The sequence below is a fragment of the Mesoplodon bidens genome, assembly GCF_964165515.1.
Source record: "Mesoplodon bidens genome assembly, chromosome: 8".
Classification (NCBI taxonomy): Eukaryota; Metazoa; Chordata; class Mammalia; order Artiodactyla; family Ziphiidae; genus Mesoplodon; species Mesoplodon bidens.
In genome coordinates, this window is record NC_138165.1 from 89,336,396 (window position 1) to 89,356,344 (window position 19,949).

Genomic DNA, 19,949 nt, shown 5'->3' on the forward strand with positions numbered 1-19,949 from the left:
CAACTGTCCAACTCTCTTCTTGGAAAAACTGCAAAACATCATGTTCTTTTTCAGGAATGTATTGATGGTGACAGTAGCTTTTGTGATATTAAAGCTACTGCATGAGATGATAAAGGGTAAACAAAGTGGCTATTGGAAACTGGCCTCACTGAATCTGAGGAAAATAATTCATTTTAAAAATCAATAATTTTCTGCTGTTAAGCTGTATTCATTTCAGGCAGATATGTCCACAGACAATCCATTTTAGTATATTTGCAAAAGCTAAATAAAGGAACAAAATGATTTCAAATAAAACAAAATAAAAGTTAAAAATCCAAAGTGCTACACCCAGGTAAAGACTATACATTAAATGAGCACTGAAGGAAATGAGTGAAACAATTAGAATCATAGCAAACTCTTCCTAATGTACAAGTGGAAAAGAGGAAAACTGCTTCTATATTTGGTGATAGGGGTCAGGGCAGGGGGTTAATTCATAAACACATGGAACCCTAACAAATCCTATAGTATTTAAACATGATAATGATATATTTTAAATAAGAAAGGCAAAATTAGTAATAAAACTGATAGAAACTGACTGCCCTTTCTAATGGGAAAGGCTCTGTAGACTGGTTTTTAAGTAGGATATTGACTGGCAGTGAAAGATTAAGACTGCTGTGTAAGAGAACGAGTTGGTTCCTGATTCATGGATGCAGTTAGAACCACTCAGGGGTGGAGGACAGCAGGGTCTAAAACAAAAGCCCGCATGGAGTGAGATAAAGGAAGGAGAGACTGGCTGATGTTATGTGGTGGTCATTTCGTCTCTAGCATTTTCATTTACCCGTTCGATATCCCTGCTTCTCTCATAAACTCAGCATATTGTCTTTCTTTAAACTCAGACCTTGAAAGTTAATTACTCTCATTTCCATTACCTCACCACTGAATAGGACTAATCCAAATTACACCACCAAATACCTGGTTAAAGGTTACCATAGTAACAACAATTGTCATTTACAGAATATATTCATGAAGTTTAATCTGCTCATGGTATCTTCATTTAAAATATATCAGGGCATCTTAATTGGATAAATATCCTTTAAAAATTTCTTTGATTCAAATATGCAGATAACACTTTTTTTCTCTAAATTTGTGATCAACCATAGGTTAAAGAGAATGTCATATTAATGATAAATAATAACAAAACTTATGGAGGAAAATCAGTGGTATTGACTTAGATTATAGTTTCATACTCCAGTTTCAGTCTGCATTTAAGAAAAAATTACAGTTGTATCTACATGAAATCTCAATCCCAAATTCAACACCTGCATCTAATAATCATATAAAATTTAAGAAGATTCTGGCATGTGACAATTATTTTGTGTTACTATCTTCACATCTGAATTTTTAGTAATTTAACTGCTACATTAAAAGGTCTTAATTGCAAGAGTATAACTCATAGTGTGTCCCAGAAAGTCTGATAGAACTTAATCACACATCCCCACTGTCTATATTATTCTGAAGCACCACCTGTCAGCTGAGCAACATAATGGCATGAGACAGAGCTTGTGAACCAAATTTCTATCTGTCTCTCAGTCTAAAGACAATAGCCTAAATAAAAATATATATATTTTTATTTCTTATGCTGCAATTCACAGCATCTTTGAAAGTTTCCAGACTGGTAACTAAGAGAAATAACTATTTTCTTGATCTAACTCACTGGCAGTAGGGAGGCTGGGGTTGTTGCCAGAAAGGAAGCAGTCAACTTTAGAGGAGCAAAAACTGCCCTTTCCATTAGTAATACTGTTTTGCAGTGTTCCAATGTTAATCAGCGAGTGAGCACAACTGGCAGAGCCCTGTGAATTAAAAACTTTATGATGATATGCATAGCCTTTGATTCCTTAAATATCAAAATAAATGTATAAAAACCATGACGGAAATAATTTAATAATCACAACAATTTACAGACTGTCTTCTATGTGGAAAAATCTGTTTAGTATTCATAGATAGATGTGAAGATTCTGCTCCAGCGTGCAGAAATTTTTCCAAAAAAACATTCAGTCATAACATTACATTAGTTGTGCCCTATCTTGAAAAGTTTAAATGCCTATAAAATGTAACATAAAAAGTTATCTCATGAATTTGATTCAAAACCATTTTCTCTTGAAGGTGCTTTAAAAAACAATAAGGATGAAAGGACAGAGGACTTGAGTTTGTCAGGTAAACATAAATCTTTGGAACAAAACTGTCTCCTTAAGCTTTTTTTAATACCAAAACTGTAAAAAAAAAAAAAAAGAATATAAAGGAAAAATTATTTCAGAAAACTGCCCCTCACAGGGAGCCAAATTCTTTCCCAAATAGTCTACTTACAGTACTCATGCCTATCCATATACACAATGATTCTGCAAATCAATACTGCATCACCTGATTATAAACATAGGACATAGAACTGCTGTTCAAATTATGAGAAAGGGGAAGTCCATGGTCTGCTTATATTTAACATTTTGTAACTATAACTGTATGATGTTTCTTTTTTTGCTTTTAACTGCCTTAGCTATCATACTAATACTATAGTGTACATAATGTAATTAACTACTGAGCATCTATGTGATAGATACTGTTTTATATGTACTACCTCATTTAATCCTCATAAATATGAGGTTGATCTTAATATTAGATGCCCTTTTTAGATGAGAAAATTGAAGCTTAAAAAGATTAAGAAATTAACCCATCTTCACATGGTTAGTATGCAAACCTGGGTTATTTAATTCTTAAGTCCCTCTATTTAACCTCTACTTCAACTATTTGTTTGCAATAGTTCACTTGATATTATCGATTTTATAAAGTGACTAAACTGGTTACTCTATTTGAAGTGTTATAAATGTACTAAAATTATAATGTGACAATAGAAAAGTAGCATATATTGTTAATATACTTGATCGTGTTTCCAAGTTTCGCATTCACAAATATACCTGGTTATTAACAATTATTATGTGTATCAAATAAAATAATTGTTAATGGCCTAAAATAGGTAACAAATGAATCTATATTGTCAATATCCTTCTTAGAGGTTTTAGTTTATTTTCTTATATAAAATATTGCAATTTGGACCATGGAAAATTGATAGTTAGGAGTTTAGGCACTGCTGATTGGCCACCTGCACAGATGTTTCCCATTTGGTAAATTATAAAATCTCTCTAAATTTCTGTCTCCTTGACTGTAAAATGAGGACAGTAGTGGCCATGTTGTGTCGATTAGTTGAGATATTGTATGAGAAGTGCTTTAGCACACTTCCTGACACAGTAGTCCTTTAGTAACTGTTAGATATTATGACTTGTTGGCTTTTTATCAATGAAGAATTAGTTGTGTTGTATAGAAATTTATACCAATTAAGATTTTAAAAGCACACTACAGGGCTTCCCTGGTGGCACAGTGGTTGAGAGTCCACCTGCCGATGCAGGGGACAGGGGTTCGTGCCCCAGTCCGGGAAGATCCCACATGCTGCAGAGCGGCTGGGCCCACAAGCCATGGCCACTGAGCCTGTGCGTCCGGAGCCTGTGCTCCTCAAAGGGAGAGGCCATAACAGTGAGAGGCCCGTGTACCACAAAAAAAAAGCACACTACATAGTGAAAAGAGAAAAGTAAAATGTTGGACTGCTTGAGTCAGAGATACTGGGTAGATCCATGTAGAGATACCCAGCAGGCAGTAGCGACAGGAAGGAGGGGAGCTCTGGAGAGAGATAAGAGCTCAGAATAACTTACACAGCGTTGAGATGGGGAAGGGATCCAGAAACTGAGACAAAAATGTAATGAAGAGGACCAAGGCCAGAGAGAGGCTTGAGAAAGACTTGTTGAGTGGGTTATCTTCATTCACTGCCTCTTTAAAGATGGATAACCAAAATCTTAAGTCTGAAGTATACCCAATAGTAGCCAAGTAGATTGTTAGAATATTATCTCTGTTGAGAACTGACTCTGTGATCTTGGCCAGTTACGTCATTTTGAGCCTCAGTTTCCTTATCTTTAAAATGGAGTTAATACTGCCTACCATGCAGATTTTAGGGAACACTGGAACTAATGGGTAAAATTACCAGCACAGTCACAGTGCTTGTTGCAGAGGAAGCATTAAAATGGATATAGGGGCTTCCCTGGTGGTGCAGTGGTTGAGAGTCCGCCTGCCGATGCAGGGGACACGGGTTCGTGCCCTGGTCCGGGAGGATCCCACATGCCACGGAGCGGCTGGGCCCGTGAGCCATGGCTGCTGAGCCTGCGCGTCTGGAGCCTGTGCTCTGCAACAGGAGAGGCCACAACAGTGAGAGGCCTGCATACCGCAAAATAAATAAATAAATAAATAAAATAAAAATAAAAATAAAATGGATATAGACTGAGACAGGAGAGGTGGTAAATCAGAAAGACTTAAGGCAGAAGGCAGTATATAACAGGAATGCAGTTTTCATACCAGGAGAACCTAAAAGAAGCTTAAAAGAATGGCAACAAAAGAAAAAAGCAAAACATTTCATTTAGTGTAGATCTTACAGTATAGATCCAAAATAGGTAGTAAAAGAGATGGAAATGTCAAAGGCCTTGAAGAAAAATATTTCCTAAGCAGACTGAGAAAGGTTTACTTTATTTGTAACCAATGGAAGCATGTATATGTGCCTTCATCTTTTTATTTTTTTGATTTTTCAGTCCCTTTAGAAAAGTGCTTCTCTTTTGCTCTGAGTTCTTAACACTTTACCCTCCACTCAGAACTAGAGGCCTATTTTTCTAACTTCCTGCCCTGCCTATGTCCTCACCTTCTTATATATGTTTCTCCCTCTGGTTAAGTTAAACCCAGTCTTATAAATACCTGCTGGCATAAACCCAGAAACACAATGAAACATTTGTATACTTTTATTCTGTATCATGTGGTTTTTACGATTGAGAATGATTTATTTGTGATAGTACATTACATTAGAGGTATGACAGTCTAATGTAAAGACTACTGAGAAAAAATAAGAGCAAAATATTTTATATTTAAGGAAACCAAACTTTAAAATATCCTTCACATATCCACAAATCTATTAAGGACAGGTAGATGGTGTAAAGCATTTGGGTGGGAATCCTAGTCACAGAGACAAGAGTGTGGCTTTCACTGCCTCTATTTTTCAGAGACCAGGAAAGGATATTTGGGCATGATGTGCTTGTGACAGACCCTCAGGGTGGGAAGGGCCCTCAGTGGCCACGGAACCCAATCCCCGCTCCCAACATCACTGACCAGTTGTTCTTCAGCTGCCTCATTCATTATTTATCATCACAGAAGAGGTTAGATAAGACTTTACCACCCCACACACATGAAGGAACTCACCATCTCCCAGGACAGACCATTCCAGCTTTGGGACGCTCTAACTGTGAGAAACTCCTTGATGGTGTTCAACCGAAATCTGACACCTTACAATTTCAAACAGCTGCTAATGTTTCTGTTCTCCAAGGCTACACAGAACAGTGCTAATCCCTCTTATGTGTAACAGCCCTCCAACTCTTGAAGATAGTTATCATGTCCCCTTCCCCGGCCTCCTCTTTTCCATGCCTGGCATCTCCTTCTTTCTTTAATCATTCTTCAAATGAAATGGAACTCCATTATTTTGTTGTAAATATAGTTTTCTTTGCAAAATAATAAATCACATGTCCAAGTGAAGTTACGAAGAGTATTATAATTAAGCTGATATTCACAACTTCTTTCACAATATTACAGTTTAATCATGTAAAAGAAATTTTAATTGAATGTTTTCTTATCCACCACAAATGAAAAGAGTATATGCAGTGCCCTCAAGGGACAGACTCATATCTTATGTGACAATACACACTCGTGGAGTAGCTGACACCTTGCCAGATAAGCTGTTCATTCTGATTAATAATATAAGCATGTAATATGTTTGTTCCCACATAGTTATGGCACTCGCAAATTCAAATTGTTGTGATTCCTTCAGCAGCCCAATTTAAAGACACACATCACACATCAGCACCTGCCTCACTCTCAGGAAAATTCACAGCATCTGCTTTATTTGAGTCCTTTGGCCTGCCTCATTCACATGATTTGCTTCTAGGTTAATTCAATTGTGAACCAGTGACATCCTGTCTATTGTTTTTAAGCCACTTCTTTCCAAGCTTCAAGTCAAATCATTAGTACCTAAGCTGAGATATACAACTTAGAATAATGCCTCCTTCATACCTGCTAATACTTAATGGTGGCAAAGTTAGTATGATACTATTCACATTCCTATTATTTTAAAATACTTATGGCAAAATTTTTATTACGTGTAAGAGTAACATCCGTAGTATTTAGTGACTATCCCAGCAAAAACACATAAGAATGGATCACAGTATATGCTAAAGCAGAGATCTGAAGGTCCCTGATTGTGTCAGATATTAATTCTTTAGTTGTTTGATCTGGGAAAGTCTGAGGGAGAGGTGCCAGGGGAGGGCTCTGGGAAAGCCAATCGGTAGGAATATATTTTAATATTTTATCAAACAATAAAAGCATAAGGAACATAGCACCTGGATACTAGTCCTGGCAATGGAATATACTTTGTTGCTCATACCCTTACACAAAGGTTTCTAGGATTTTGAAAAAGCCAAACAAAAGTCTCAACATTCTTACTAGAAATAAAAAAGACATAAAAGTTATTTTTTCATATATTTGAGTAGGAAGCATTGAAAAGCATTTGATCTTGACCTGCTATGAAATCAAAGATGTCTTTAGCTTAAAACCTTCGTGTGCTATATCAGCATATATACAATTACTACAGACTTTAATCAAGAGAGAAGCTGTCTGAAAAAATTAACCTTGAAATAACCACTGAAAATATGATGAGATGAACAATTCATGAATATGAGAATTATTCTCTATAGTGAGCTTGATTATGGAGAATGCAGTCTTGAGCCATGACAAAGCTCTAGCAGGTATATAAATAATACTATAACTTTTAGATACCTTTACAATACCTATGATAGAAAAGACTTTGGGGATGTTTTTTGAGATATTCCCAAACATGGATATTACTGTCCAAATTCCTGGCTTTTTCTAGGATCATGTTTCCATCAAGTGTTACATGTTTTATGACATTTTTTCAGACAAGTTAGTCTCACTTAGGAATTCATGAAAATTTATTCTTTTGGTTGATGACACTTTTTTACAAAGACCAAGATTTGGGTTTTTTGTGTGTTTTGTTTTATAGCCACTTTCTGATAATTATAGGGATCTCCTCCTGTTGCCTTATCCAGCAGATGAATGACTAGTTCCAGAATATGCATCTAACCACATACCAGATTTGAATCAGAAAATTATCATAAAATGGGACTTCTGATTCACTCACAAATAGTCAAAATCCTTAAATATCCCAAGCCCAGTATATATGTCCTTGAAACAAAGATAGTTTGGATGTTTTGACATATTTTATTTTCAGCAGACCTGGAACAATTGAAATATTTTTGTTTTTTCCCTTTTTCTCATTAATAAATCTACCTTCACAGTGCTCATCCTGCCAGTGAGAAATGTGGTACTTAACAGAAATTTATTTTTATACAGCCTATAAATGTTGAGCGAAAGCTGTTAAACTGTGGGAGACAAACTTCATCTGTACCTTTCAAAGAGTTGCTGAGTCAATTTGTAGGAGTGAAACAGCATGTATCAGATCTAAATTTGCTAAACAAAATTAGCTGCGTGCCATTCTGTTTGTCTTATCTCTTTCTCTGGCTCATGGTGTGCTAATTCTGGCCACAAGCAATATAGTAAGTACAGAAAAAATAATAAATGTCCTCTTCATCAACAGTTACATAAAATGTTTTGTCTATTTCAATTTATCTCAAAGTTTTTATATTTTCAAATTTCATTCTGCACTTAAAAAAAAGAAAAGAAAAAGGCCACTAAAGAATTGTATCTGAATCCCAATCACTTCAGTTTCCATTAATTCCAAGTACACTTTTAGAGGTTTCGATATATCACCAGGGACAATGGGGCTGCTAAATTTGAAGTTAAAACAACTGGGAAATATTAACTGTTTAGCTGATATTTTTACACAGTAAAAGTGTGACTTGAAATACTAATCCTTTTATTGTTACTTAAATGTGTTAATATATTAGTAGTTAAAATATTACCAAATATCTGAGCTGAGTACTGATTTTAATTTAGATGCATTGTTTCATTCACAGCTAATAATGCCTATTGTAGTTAAAATGGTCACATTTAACATAGTCAGAGGGTAAAAGTCAAAGATTTTTTTTTAACTGTGCTAAATAACAAATGATTAAAAGTTCAATGAGTTGTATTTCAAGTGGTAGGGCCTTAGTAATATAGCTTTTATATACCAAAAGTGTCAAGATTCTTTTAAATCACAACATTATAAACCAACCATTATGAACTACAGAATTGCATAAGAGACAGCATTACATGACCCATTTAAAAAACATGGCATCAAGAAAAAAAAATATATATATATATACCTGGATGAGGCATGTTCATATTCAGAGTGGAAATATTTTGAAAATTATCTCTACAGAGCACATTATTTCATCCAAAGATATACTGAAGTGCTTTATAGTGTGATTTTACTCTTTATGACAATTTTTTTCTCGAAACAATGCATTCTTCTACATTAATAGTAGATGCTAGCTACGTGCAGTAGGAAAAAAAACAAAAAAATATATAATGACACCCAAAATTCACACTAAATGAGAAATAATATGACTTCTTAAAATGTATAATTTTCAAACATAGGCAGAAGTACCATAAAGTTTTTTGTAAAAGGCTTCAGCTTCAGATCCCCTCTCTTCCATTGGTGCCTCCCAAGGACCTGTACTTAATTTGTATTCTTATTTCTGTATTGTTTTTAAAGAGGTCCCCCAAACTGCATAAATGCAGGTCCCAACATCTTGGAAATGCCCCTGCTTTGAAGTTTTTTCAAGAAGACAAGGCTTATATGATGATTTCCTTAATACATACAACACACAACACACAACACACACACACACACACACACACACACGTACAAAAAGACCTCTGGAGAATAGAAAGGATGGAGAAATGCAGAGTAATCCAAAGGAGGATGAGGAGAAATGCAGAGTAATCCAAAGGAGGACTCCTCGAATGATAGATTTATTGGATAAGTTTCTTCAAATGGCTCCAGGGAAAGCATAAAGAGCTGCTGACCTGGAGGCAGAAGGATTTGGTGCGCTGAGCATCCTTTTCTCACACAGTGGGGCAGGTAGAGTAGAGGAGCCACGCCTTTCAGAGGGTCACTAGCTCCTGTGGCTGGATAAGGCATGAAAGAGGAGGAGCAGCAGACGGCAGAGGCAGCTGGCTCAGAACACGGCAGACATGTAACTGCACCGACGGATGCACCAGTCAGGCTTCACCCTTACATACTGCTGCTTTATATCTCTACTTCCTCGTCTACAAAGTAGGAACAATAATCCCTGACTCAAAGTTTCTTCTCAGGGATTCTTAAAGGAAAAACAATCAGGAAAGTTCTAAGAAATTTTTCAGACAGAGGTACTAATGTCTCCATACCCAATTTTCTCATTAATAGATTACTCTGCAGACTGTTAGGTAAGTTTTGAAGTTACATTACCTCTTTCAGGATGTTATAAATTAAGGTACACTTAGGGAACCACAGTGACCTAGAAAGGTTGACAGTTTCTTGGAATCTGATAACCTGAGAAGAAATGTCTGGAAGAGCATTTTCCCTGGTAGAATCTGACCAGGGAAAATCTATAAATACTATAATCATTTCACCAATTTTCAGAATGCAGAGTGAATCATCTAAAAGAGCAGCTAAGAGAATCCCAGTCACCTCTCAGTACAGTTATGCTGCAAGTATTTCTTTTATAGGATCCTTTTCAAATGGGAGGCATATGTCTAGTTGTCTATTTTAAGATACTGAGAAATCTTAGTATTAACAAAGTTGTGTTATTACATACATCTAGGAATAGAAAATGCCACATTCTGTCTGGAACCCTTTTTTCATGAAATACTTATTAGCATTTCCCTGGAGGCAAATTCCTCCCAAGAGTTTGGAAAAATCACTTAATAACATATTTTTTTATATTGTGTTTCATTGGTCTCATCTGTCCTTCTTTAAAAGAAAGGGGAAATCTAGCATCTTGAGCTTCTTATATGTCCTCCTCAGTGCCTAACACAGTCCTCAAACACACTGATAGGTCAGTACATGTTTACTGCTTAAATGATTAAAATTTTAAAATAAGAGATAAGTAAGAAAAGCAAAGTAATGGCCACATAAAAATAGCAGGCTACACGACAGTTACATGTTTAAGAATGGTATTTATTTATATTTAACTCACCAAAAATAAAACTAACAAATATACTTGGTACCATATTATGAACAGACTCTAAAAATGGGAATGAGGACAAATGATATACTCTTGGAAACACTCCATTGAAAGAAATACCTTAGGAAGCTCAAGAAAGCAACTAAGGAAATTCCCAGGGTAAACATGTCTAATGTCTATTATTAGGAATTCTATAGCTATGTTTTTAGAACAGCTTACTTTGTGCACTTATATGGTTTAATTATAAATAATAACCATCTGTGAATGAGCTTAAAATTGTTTCAGCAAATGTATGTTATTCTTCCATTAAAAATAATATTTTTAAAGAGCTTACCATGTATGTGGCACCTCATTAGTCTCTGCATGGTTTGATAAAAATGTTTGCTCTTAAAAAGTTAAAACTATAGAATGGTTTAAGATTAAATGCAGATAGGTGGTACAGATAAGGATTATAGATTAGGGTAGCAATGAAGGAAGACCTAATGAAGAGGTATGATTTAATATGGAACTGGAAAGATTCAACAGTTTGGACAGGGAGGGCAACCAAGGGAGCCATGAATTCCAGGGAAAGGGGTCAGCAAAAGGAAAGACAGCAAGCAAGGCTCTGGAATACTGACTAGGTCAGCCTGGTTCTCAGACAGAATACATCTTAAGAAACTCTTAAGACTGGATCAAAAAGGAAACTGAAGACTATTTTAACAGGCTTTGAACTCTGCAATGGGAATCCATTGAAGGCTTCTGAATAGAAACTAGGATAATAAAAGTATTATATTAGAAATGGTCATCTGGCAGTGACAAGAAGGAAGTCTTGGAGGTAAAAGGACATTGAACAAGGAGATGAGTAAAGAGGATCTTGCAGTAGCCTGCTCTGAGTTTTTAATGACTAGATGAGGTCAACAAAAGTCTTAGGGAATAGATTTTAATAAGCCATGCAATCAAATTTCCTTTTGGGGGGAAAAAAAACTTGTTTAACTGCTCTAGTTCTAGACAAAATGATCAGACAACAGGAACTCTTAAAAATGAACGTGTGTGTCTAAAAGAAATATTATTCTGTTTTATTTTTATTTGGTTTTCATAGGTTCCCATAGGGAAAAAAAAGAATCTCGTATTCTCATATCCTCTAAGCCTACAGGGAAGAATAGGAAATAATGACAAAAAAAAGTTTTTAGTAAAAGGAGAGTTCGCTTAAAGCAAAATGCCATCCATGACTTCAACTAGGCATCGCCTGCTAGTGATGGGGACCCATCTTGAAATAGAGGATTGCATAACTTATCACTCAAGCTATAACCATACTAGACGTAGTCATAGAACCTAGAGAATCTGTTGTCATTTTTTCAGTCCTAACGAGCCACGAGATATTCTCAGCACATCATAGAAGACCAGCAGACACGTTTTTTGAGAGCAGGTTACAATTCCCATTTGTATCTTAAAAGCTTAAAACTTGGATGTCCACCTAGACCATGTGCATATGGGACTAGACATAAGTAAAGGTCAGAAGAGTAGCAAAGATATGGTAGGTGAAATTTATTATTTACAAGTCTGATCTTTTTGGAAAATAAAGGAGTGCTTATTGCACCCTTCATTTTCTTCTCTCTAAACACTTAGACAACGTTCCAAATGAAATATAGAACATTCATAGTGCCTTGATTCCTATTACTTTAACTCTCTGGATTGAGAAACTGAGTCTTATATATTCTTATTCGTGTTTAGTATGCTTCAGTAACCCCCACGATATTGGAAATAACATGATTAACAGTAATGATCCTGAGTTAGCTCTCAAGGGAGAAGTTTAATGATACTGCAGAGGACGTTTCCTCGTGTCTATGTTAACGTTTTACAGAGGGGGGCCCATTTTTATCGCAAATTCCTAACAGGAAGTGACTCTTCCTGCCAAAACAGGTTTAAACCTCCCTTCTGTCACTATTCAGTATTCCCCATGAGAATGCTGATCATGTCCGAGACAGTTCTGGCACTTTAGAGAAGTCAGGGACAACCAGAGAGAGTTAAGGTTAAATCAACAACATTCAAAGTCACAAGGACCAGAGGCAGCATCTTGCAGAAGCCAACTGAAAGGAGGCAAATGCACCACAAAAGTAAATTTATAAAGTCTTAGTACTTAAAGCTTAGCTTATGCACTTGTGCAAAGAATAACTGTGATCCTAGTAGGGCCTGAAGAAAGATGAGGACCCAACAAGATAAAGATAAAGAACCTTGCATCTAAGGATGGGTCTGGATGAATCTGAAGTATTCCCATGGATTTGCTAGTTAAGGATCCCAAGCAACTAACTGGTCATGAAGAGCCCATTGTTTACCCTTTATAATCCATTTTCTTAAAGCATGCATACTACTTAATACAGAATGAAGAAATAACCATTCTCTACTTATTGGTCATCTTCACAGAGTCACAGGTAAAAAACTCTTGAAGCCACTATTATAAACAGATACTAGCATCAACAACCCTTACCTGACTTACAGGGTCAAAATTCTATGTCCAGAATAGGCACTACCAGGTGAATAGATCATCTTACAGAACTACACCTTAACAAAGTTTGCTATGATTCTTTAATCTTAAGGTTCTGTAAGTTATAAATGCAATCAATGATTATTCTTAAATATAAATTAAAGATGATGATCCTACAGTCTTCCCCTTGAAAAGAACTTCGCAGTCTGATAATTAAGCCCATGGCTCCAATCCATTTGTTTTCATTCAATCTTCCAATACTCTTTAAAAATAACCCAACCTTAAACTTTATTTATTCTTTTCTTTTAAGTGTCTGCAACTTTTCAAGTACTTCTGTGTATGTTAAAAAGTTAGGAGTGTTGGGAACTGCCAACTAATTTATATTACCTAACTTCTCTGGGCTCCCAGTTTCCTCAGCTAGAAAATAAGAGGTGTGGACTAGATGAGTGGCTTTTAAATAGTGCTAGATTTCTGTAAAGCCAGCGTAGGAGAGTAGACACCAGAGTTGGAGAAAAGTGGGAGAGTGCCAAAGGCAGGAGACACAAAGCTGGCTTCTCGACAAAGCTTTAACAAAAGCCTTTTCCTTTCACCCTTTTACCTGTTTTAGATACCAGGGTTACACACATAAATTCACTTGAAAAAAAAAAAAGTTTCCTTTATAAAAATAATTGAAAACCAATGCACTTCTTTTTTTAAAAAAAGTCTAAACATTCTTTTTCTGTCTAGCTGAATCATTAAAAACATTCAAGATGTTAACTCTTTAAGTATTACTTTCAGCTATACTGATAGAGATGAGGAAATTGAGACACAAAGCAAAAAGTCTAACCTAAGATCACAGAGACAATGATTGTATGACCAGAATCTAATTCTCCTAATTTCTATTTCGCTGCTTTATTCTGTAGCATTCCACAACAGCAGGGCTGCTGCTGCACGACTGATAGCTCAGGCACGCACCATTCCCATTAAATTCTATGTGGCTGCCGCCCCCTGGAGTTGTGCCAAGCAACAGGCCTGCAAAGCAATCACGTATTTAAAATGAAAATAACTATAAAACAATTACTACCTGTTCAAAAAAGCACTTTAGAATTAGGACCCCAAATACCATATATTTCACTTCTATGTTATAAAAGTGAGACAGTTCTCTTCCCTCTTGAAAAATTGGTACAAATAGAAAGCACCAGTTGGAGTGTCAAATATTACAACAAGAAAGTGGCTTTAAAGCTTTGATTAAAGCATTGGAAAATAGGTCAATTTATTTAATAAACATGTCAGAATTATCAACAACTCGGAAAAAGCCAAATAAGACAAAATCTAAAGAGACCATAGAGCAATTCTGAAAAGTAGCATTTTGGGGAAATAGCCTTCAAATACAAATTCTTTAGACTTAATAATCTCTTTATTTCCTTTAGGCAGGTGCTCTTCCGACAGCAATGGTCTGTTAGAAAGCTTATATTATGTTTATTAACATATGTGCTCATGTTTTAAATATATCAATTAACTCATTACTGGGATGTATCTCACTATCACAGAAGACTTGAAAGCCATTTTTCAGAAAACGGCTATACAGTGGAGAAATAGAGAATGCATTACATGCATTTCCCCCTCAGGCATGCAAGCCAAGTCACAAAGACATGGAGTGAGTTGCTCAAGGTATTAAAAAGAAACTGGAGGAACGATGTCCCTACAATATAGAAATCCTGATTTGAACCACCTGGCTATGTCCTGTGTCACACTTAGCCACACAATAGGCAGGCAAAATCTCCTTCAAATTATGTAGGAAAGCTACAGTTTCAGGAAACACTGATCTAAGATATTTTTTATTTTAAAAAATAAAATAAAATTGAGGGATTATTTGTCATTATAACCTATAAATTTCAGTCAGTAGGAATACTAGAAAGCATGAAACGTAATGTTTTACTTTAACTGTCTAATATTTATATTAATTCAGGAAATAAGTACTAGATAAAGATGCAATTTGGTTCCATATGGTCAAATGTAACAGAGTAAAACATTTCTAAAATGATATAACCTGGAGAAAAGTTTATAATTTGATTAAATTCTGCCCTGCAACCATACTCAGTAGATCACTGTCAAAGGTAACAGTGGAATATGCTTGACAATTAACTTTTGTAAAACAGCTATAGTCTTAAACATTCATAAGCTAATTTCAACGTAAATATTAACATCTCGCCCTATAAAGCAGTATCTCTTAAAGGGGTGGAATCAAACAGCAAGTGCCAAAAAGTCTGCAGGTAAGAGAACATCTTTTTTGATCATTTGCTTCATTTATGTTATAGGCACTTACAATTTACACATGGATATCCAACAGCAGCAGGACACTGTAAAATAAAGCAAAAACTTGTTGCTATTTTTAATATATGCTAATTTTTTTAAATAACTGGATTGAAATAATACTAAAAACGATACCACTTTAAAACACTGCCATGTTTAAGATACACTAATTCAATTTATTTTCTAAAATGTGCACCTTACATAGTCATTAATCTCAAGGTGGCTCTAATCACAAGGCTTCAGAGCATATTTAGATAGAGCACATTTCCTTGCACCCTAACATTTTTTAAATGGCAGCAGTCTACCTTCCTTCTTTGGTCAAGAGGGGAAAAGAGGGAGAGAGAAAGGGAAAAGGGGACTTCTCTGTAGAAAGATTTGGCCTTGGAGTCAGGGTTTTTGAGATGTGCTAGTGATCTTGGATCGATGCCTTTTTATTTTCTTTCAGGAATAAATCTGAGCAATGGAATGGCTTGCGATTTGTCCAGCCAACCAGCCATATCAGATTTATCAGAAAGAAAGAATGAAAACTGGCTCAGAGGACTCCTGCAGCGCCTGAGTGGCAGGTTGCTGGGAAAGACACACACAAAAAGAATATCCTTAGTGATGATGTGGAAAACATATATTCATATGTGTAAACTCAATAAATAATAAGACATAAAAAAGAATCTATAGTAATGGAAAAGGTAAGTGCATAAGACAGATGATAAATAGAACTTCTATTTAAGAACCAAAGGGATGAAAGCTCATGAATACTAAATATTTGAATCCACTTTAAGGAGAAAATATGATTTTTCCTCAAATGAATGCAAACTCCAAATATCAGCCAATGCAAATTTAGTGTTTTCAGGTTAGAGCAAAAAGTATGTAAATCTTCCATGAAGGGCATGCTCTGGTAAATATTCTAATGTAATTTCTTAATTAAGACACATATTCAGTGACTAAATGAAAATTATACATATAAAGGAGTAAGTACCCTGATTTTCAAAAAAATTGACTTTCTATGCATGTATGATTAAAAAAATAAAAGGAGTTTGGTTTGAGAGAAAAAAATCAGAAATCAAGGAATCATGACACAACCAGAGCCATTCAATTTTATCATATCAGTCCACATTATAGTATATTCAAGTGATCTGCAGTCACAATAATAGGTATAAATTTATTTGGAAGCATTCTGAAGAAAAAAAATTATACCTTAGTCTAAAAAGGCTCCTTTTACATATATAAGAATTTCAAAATTGAAAGAAAAAAAGAGAAACTGTACCCATGGTGTGCTTACAGTAAATACATGTAGGGAGAGAACTGATTTTTTTTAAATTATATTGAACATCTTTTCATCATTTAACTAAGTTTTATTAATCTTTTTCTTCTCAAATGTAAAAAAAAAACTAATTTTGGAGATATATCTTAAATACATAGGAAAAATGTGTGTTCTTTTATAGAATGAAAAGCAGGACCTAGTTACTTGCAAATAAAAAAATGGGAACTGAACTTGTTCATCACATATCTACTAAGGTATGTACGGGCGTCACTTCAGAGCTACTACATTTACATACATATATTGTATTTCAACACAAATGTGATACTGATTATTTTTCCATCATACCAGGAAGACAGAAATTTTGGAATTCTTTTTGGTGATAAAGGCTTTATAACATCCACATAAAGGGCCTTTGACTATAATATTTCTAGATAAAATAAATCACTGGAAATGAGACAAAGCCCTTCAGAATTACTATTAAAAAAAAAAAACACTGTCTTCTCTAAAGCTGATTTTTTTCCCAAGCAAAAGAGGAAAAATAAAAATAGGTCCTCTTCAACTACAATTATTTTAATAAATACCTTAGATCTATACAACAGAATCCTGCCCCTCCCATATTTTTATTCTGTTCACAGAGAGCAGTAAATAAGGTGCATTCCTTCTGCTTCTTAAGAAATTAGCATTTCAAAAATATGCCACTTTCCCCTGAACTCCAAGCGTGTCTAATAATGCGAGAAGCAGATTGTCTTCCCTCGTTTCCTTAATTTGTTTCATCTAAAAGCAATTCACTCAACATCTTGTCGCCCTCTGGCAGCTTAGTTTACTTATCCGCACTTAATTTCTCGTTCGGACCAAAACAAACTCCTCCAAACTGCTACTGACTGCTAACCGCGAGAGGGGAGACACGCAATATGTATTTACTTGGGAACATACAGCCATAGGTACGTAGCCACGAACACACGCAGAGCCTCACTCATACCCCAGAACGTAAGTTGGTTTTCTAAAAGCACTACATTAAAACCAGCTGAACTTTCCCTGCCAGGTGCGGCAGGGCGGGGGTGCGGAAGAGTAAAAAAAGAAGTCCCGGGGGCATTTGCAGTTTCCAGAGGATCACCTTAGCGTGCGTGTTGCAATTACACCAGGGATGCACCCGAGAGCTTTTCTTTGTGCGGCCCTTTCATCTAGATCACTTTGTGTTTCGAACAAGGGAGGCTCGCCTTTGTGCCCCCAGAATTTCAAGTGCAGAGTCAGACACGGAACAACAATGGCACGCTAATCCTCGCGCACTAAATGGGCTCACTTGTGGGCCTGACAATTCACGCGGGGAAGCGAGAAGAGACCAGCGAGGGCGCAAGCCGGTGTCGCCTGAGACGGGGAAGAGGACAGCTGCAGAACTAATTTGGATTACATTCCTTGCAGAAATTCTGAAAAGGGCTTTTCGGCATAGCTCAACTCCGAGCCGCACAGTTAATACCAGATTGCTGCGGACTCGGAGCCGGGTCCCCCAGCGGCTGAGGCTGCACCAGACGGCCCCCAGTAGGTCTCCTTGCAGAAATTCCTCTCGGCTAAGCTTGCGTGTCAGTCGCAACTGCTTTTGAATGGGTCAATGTGCATAATCAACCCATTGAGGGGAAATATGAAGGGACTCGGAGTGGGGAGGGAGATAAAAAAGGGATGTATCTAAGAGGCCGCTTGGAATCTCAAATCCGTGTTGGTGTAATTCCGGAGGTGGCTGGAGCTCGGGACCTGGTATGCATGAAGAATTTCGGAGTAATTGGGAGGGTGCAAACGTCCAGTACAAACGGCGCACATTGTGCCATTCGAAGGTCATTTTGAGAGGCTCGAGGATTGTAACTTGTTATTTACTAGGCGAGGAGGGGGAGGCGGCGGGGGCGGAGCGGGAAAACTACAGCGCGCTGTTTTCTTGGTGAGGTCAGAAGGACACCCTCCGGGGGCCTGAAGCTCTCCCTCTCGCCACTCCGTGGGCTTTATCTTCTCTAGCTGCCTCCCACGCTCCCGCGACCAGCCCCGGATGGTTCCGGAAATCTCCCCGGCTCTCCAAAAGGCCCCCCTTGGCCGCGTCAGTCACCCGTTTCCCTCAGCCCTTTCCTGTCCCACTTTCATCCCCAGGAAACTCAAGTGTCAGAAACTTTGAGCTCCCTCGCCCTGCAGGTGCTGTCACTGGCCCTGCGGGCCGCGGCGCGCCGACCCCGCCGCGCTGCCTCTCCCGGGTCAGTGAGCCTCTTGCCGGGCGGGGGCACCTGGGCGCGAGCTCTCCGGCCGACAGTTGCCGCGCACCCAGCGTAGCCGCGCCCGCCTCGGGTTCAATCCGCGTGACGGGTCGGCTCGGCAGCCGCGCCCGGCAGTAAACAGAACTTGTAGGGACTCCGGCCAATAGCAAGTTGAACTACAGGAAGAACTCTTCCTGGAGCCAAACACAGAAACCGACGGGAAGGCCGGGCTCCCAGCTTAAGTATGTCAAGCCATTTTTTTTTTTTATTTTTATTTTTTAAAGCGGTCAGGCAGGCAGGCAAGGAAGCGCCCCTCTAGTCAATGGGGGCGAGGGCTGGGCACGCTGGCCGAAGAGGCCTAGCGTTGTGGGCCCCCGGGCCGAGGCGCGTCCTCCCGCCGCGCTCCGGCTCCCAGGCTGGGCTCCAGGCGGGTCTGACCCCGCAGGCTCGGGCGGCCGGGGGCGCAGCGGCCGCGGGCAGCACACGCAGGTGCAAAGCCCGCTCTCTCGGAGCCGCTCTCTCCACAGCCCTCCCGCTCACTGGAGCCCAGCTGCCACCGCCTCGGGACCCCCGTCCTTCCCGGCCCCGGGCGGGGAGCGCTTCTCCGAGGCTTCTTCCCTCGAGGGGCCCGACCCGGAGAGGAGCGTCTCCTGTGACTCCGGCTTTGGGTCTCCCACGTCCTGCACAATGGGCGCCACCAGAAGGCATCCCGCTTAGCGAGGCTCACAGAAAACGCGCGAGAAAGAAGCGGGTGAGAGAGAGAGAGAAAGAGAAAAGGGGCGCAGAGTGATTTTTCACGATAACTGAACACAGGCACACGCAGAGGATAAGTTTGGGGAAAGAGAGTCGCAAGAAACCCAAGGAAGAGGCGCGGATGGAGTGATCCCGCCACGCCCGGGAGCGAGCGTGTCTCCGGCTGGGCGAAGGGGGCGACGGAGCCACCCGGCGCAGCTCTGCCGGCGGCCGCAGGGTCAACCGCGGGAGCGCGAGAAGGACCGCGACTCACCTGACTGAGAAGCGCTGGGCTGGACGGTCCCCGCCGCCACGAGAAGGCTCACCCAGACCCCCAGTCCTGTCGCCAGCTTCATTTTTTGGAAGTCTCAGATCCCGTGCTGATAATTACATGTCCAAATGGCATATCCCCTTTCAGGCACACGGAGGAGATCCCTCAGCCGGGCGCGCGTGAGGGCGCGAGGGGCACTGGCGCGCGTGGGGCACCGGCTCCGAGCGCGGGCGACCCAGTCCTCGCCCGCGGGGCCGGGGCCCAGAGAAGCGGGGGGAGAGGGTGCGCGCGGGTGGGAGTGAGCTCGAGTGTGTGCGCGTGGTGCTCCTGGTCGGGCCGGACAGCTATTTCCCCGCGTGAGCCTCCGCTTTCTCGCTCCCTCCTCACTTTCTCGCTCTCTCTCCCTGGT

At 38.8% G+C, this 19,949-nt stretch overlaps 1 protein-coding gene across 2 annotated transcripts in view; it reads right to left on the reverse strand.

Annotated features, from left to right (window-relative positions):
- Window positions 1-19,625, reverse strand: part of ERBB4 (erb-b2 receptor tyrosine kinase 4) — a gene marked incomplete at both ends in the record, with an annotated part of 1,145,028 nt that extends 1,125,403 nt beyond the window's left edge. For both annotated transcript variants that reach the window (XM_081242707.1, XM_081242706.1), the window contains one exon: window positions 19,544-19,625. In XM_081242707.1, the coding sequence (XP_081098833.1) occupies window positions 19,544-19,625 (82 nt within the window). The remainder of the gene's footprint in view (window positions 1-19,543) is intronic.
- Between the last annotated feature and the right edge of the window lie 324 nt (window positions 19,626-19,949).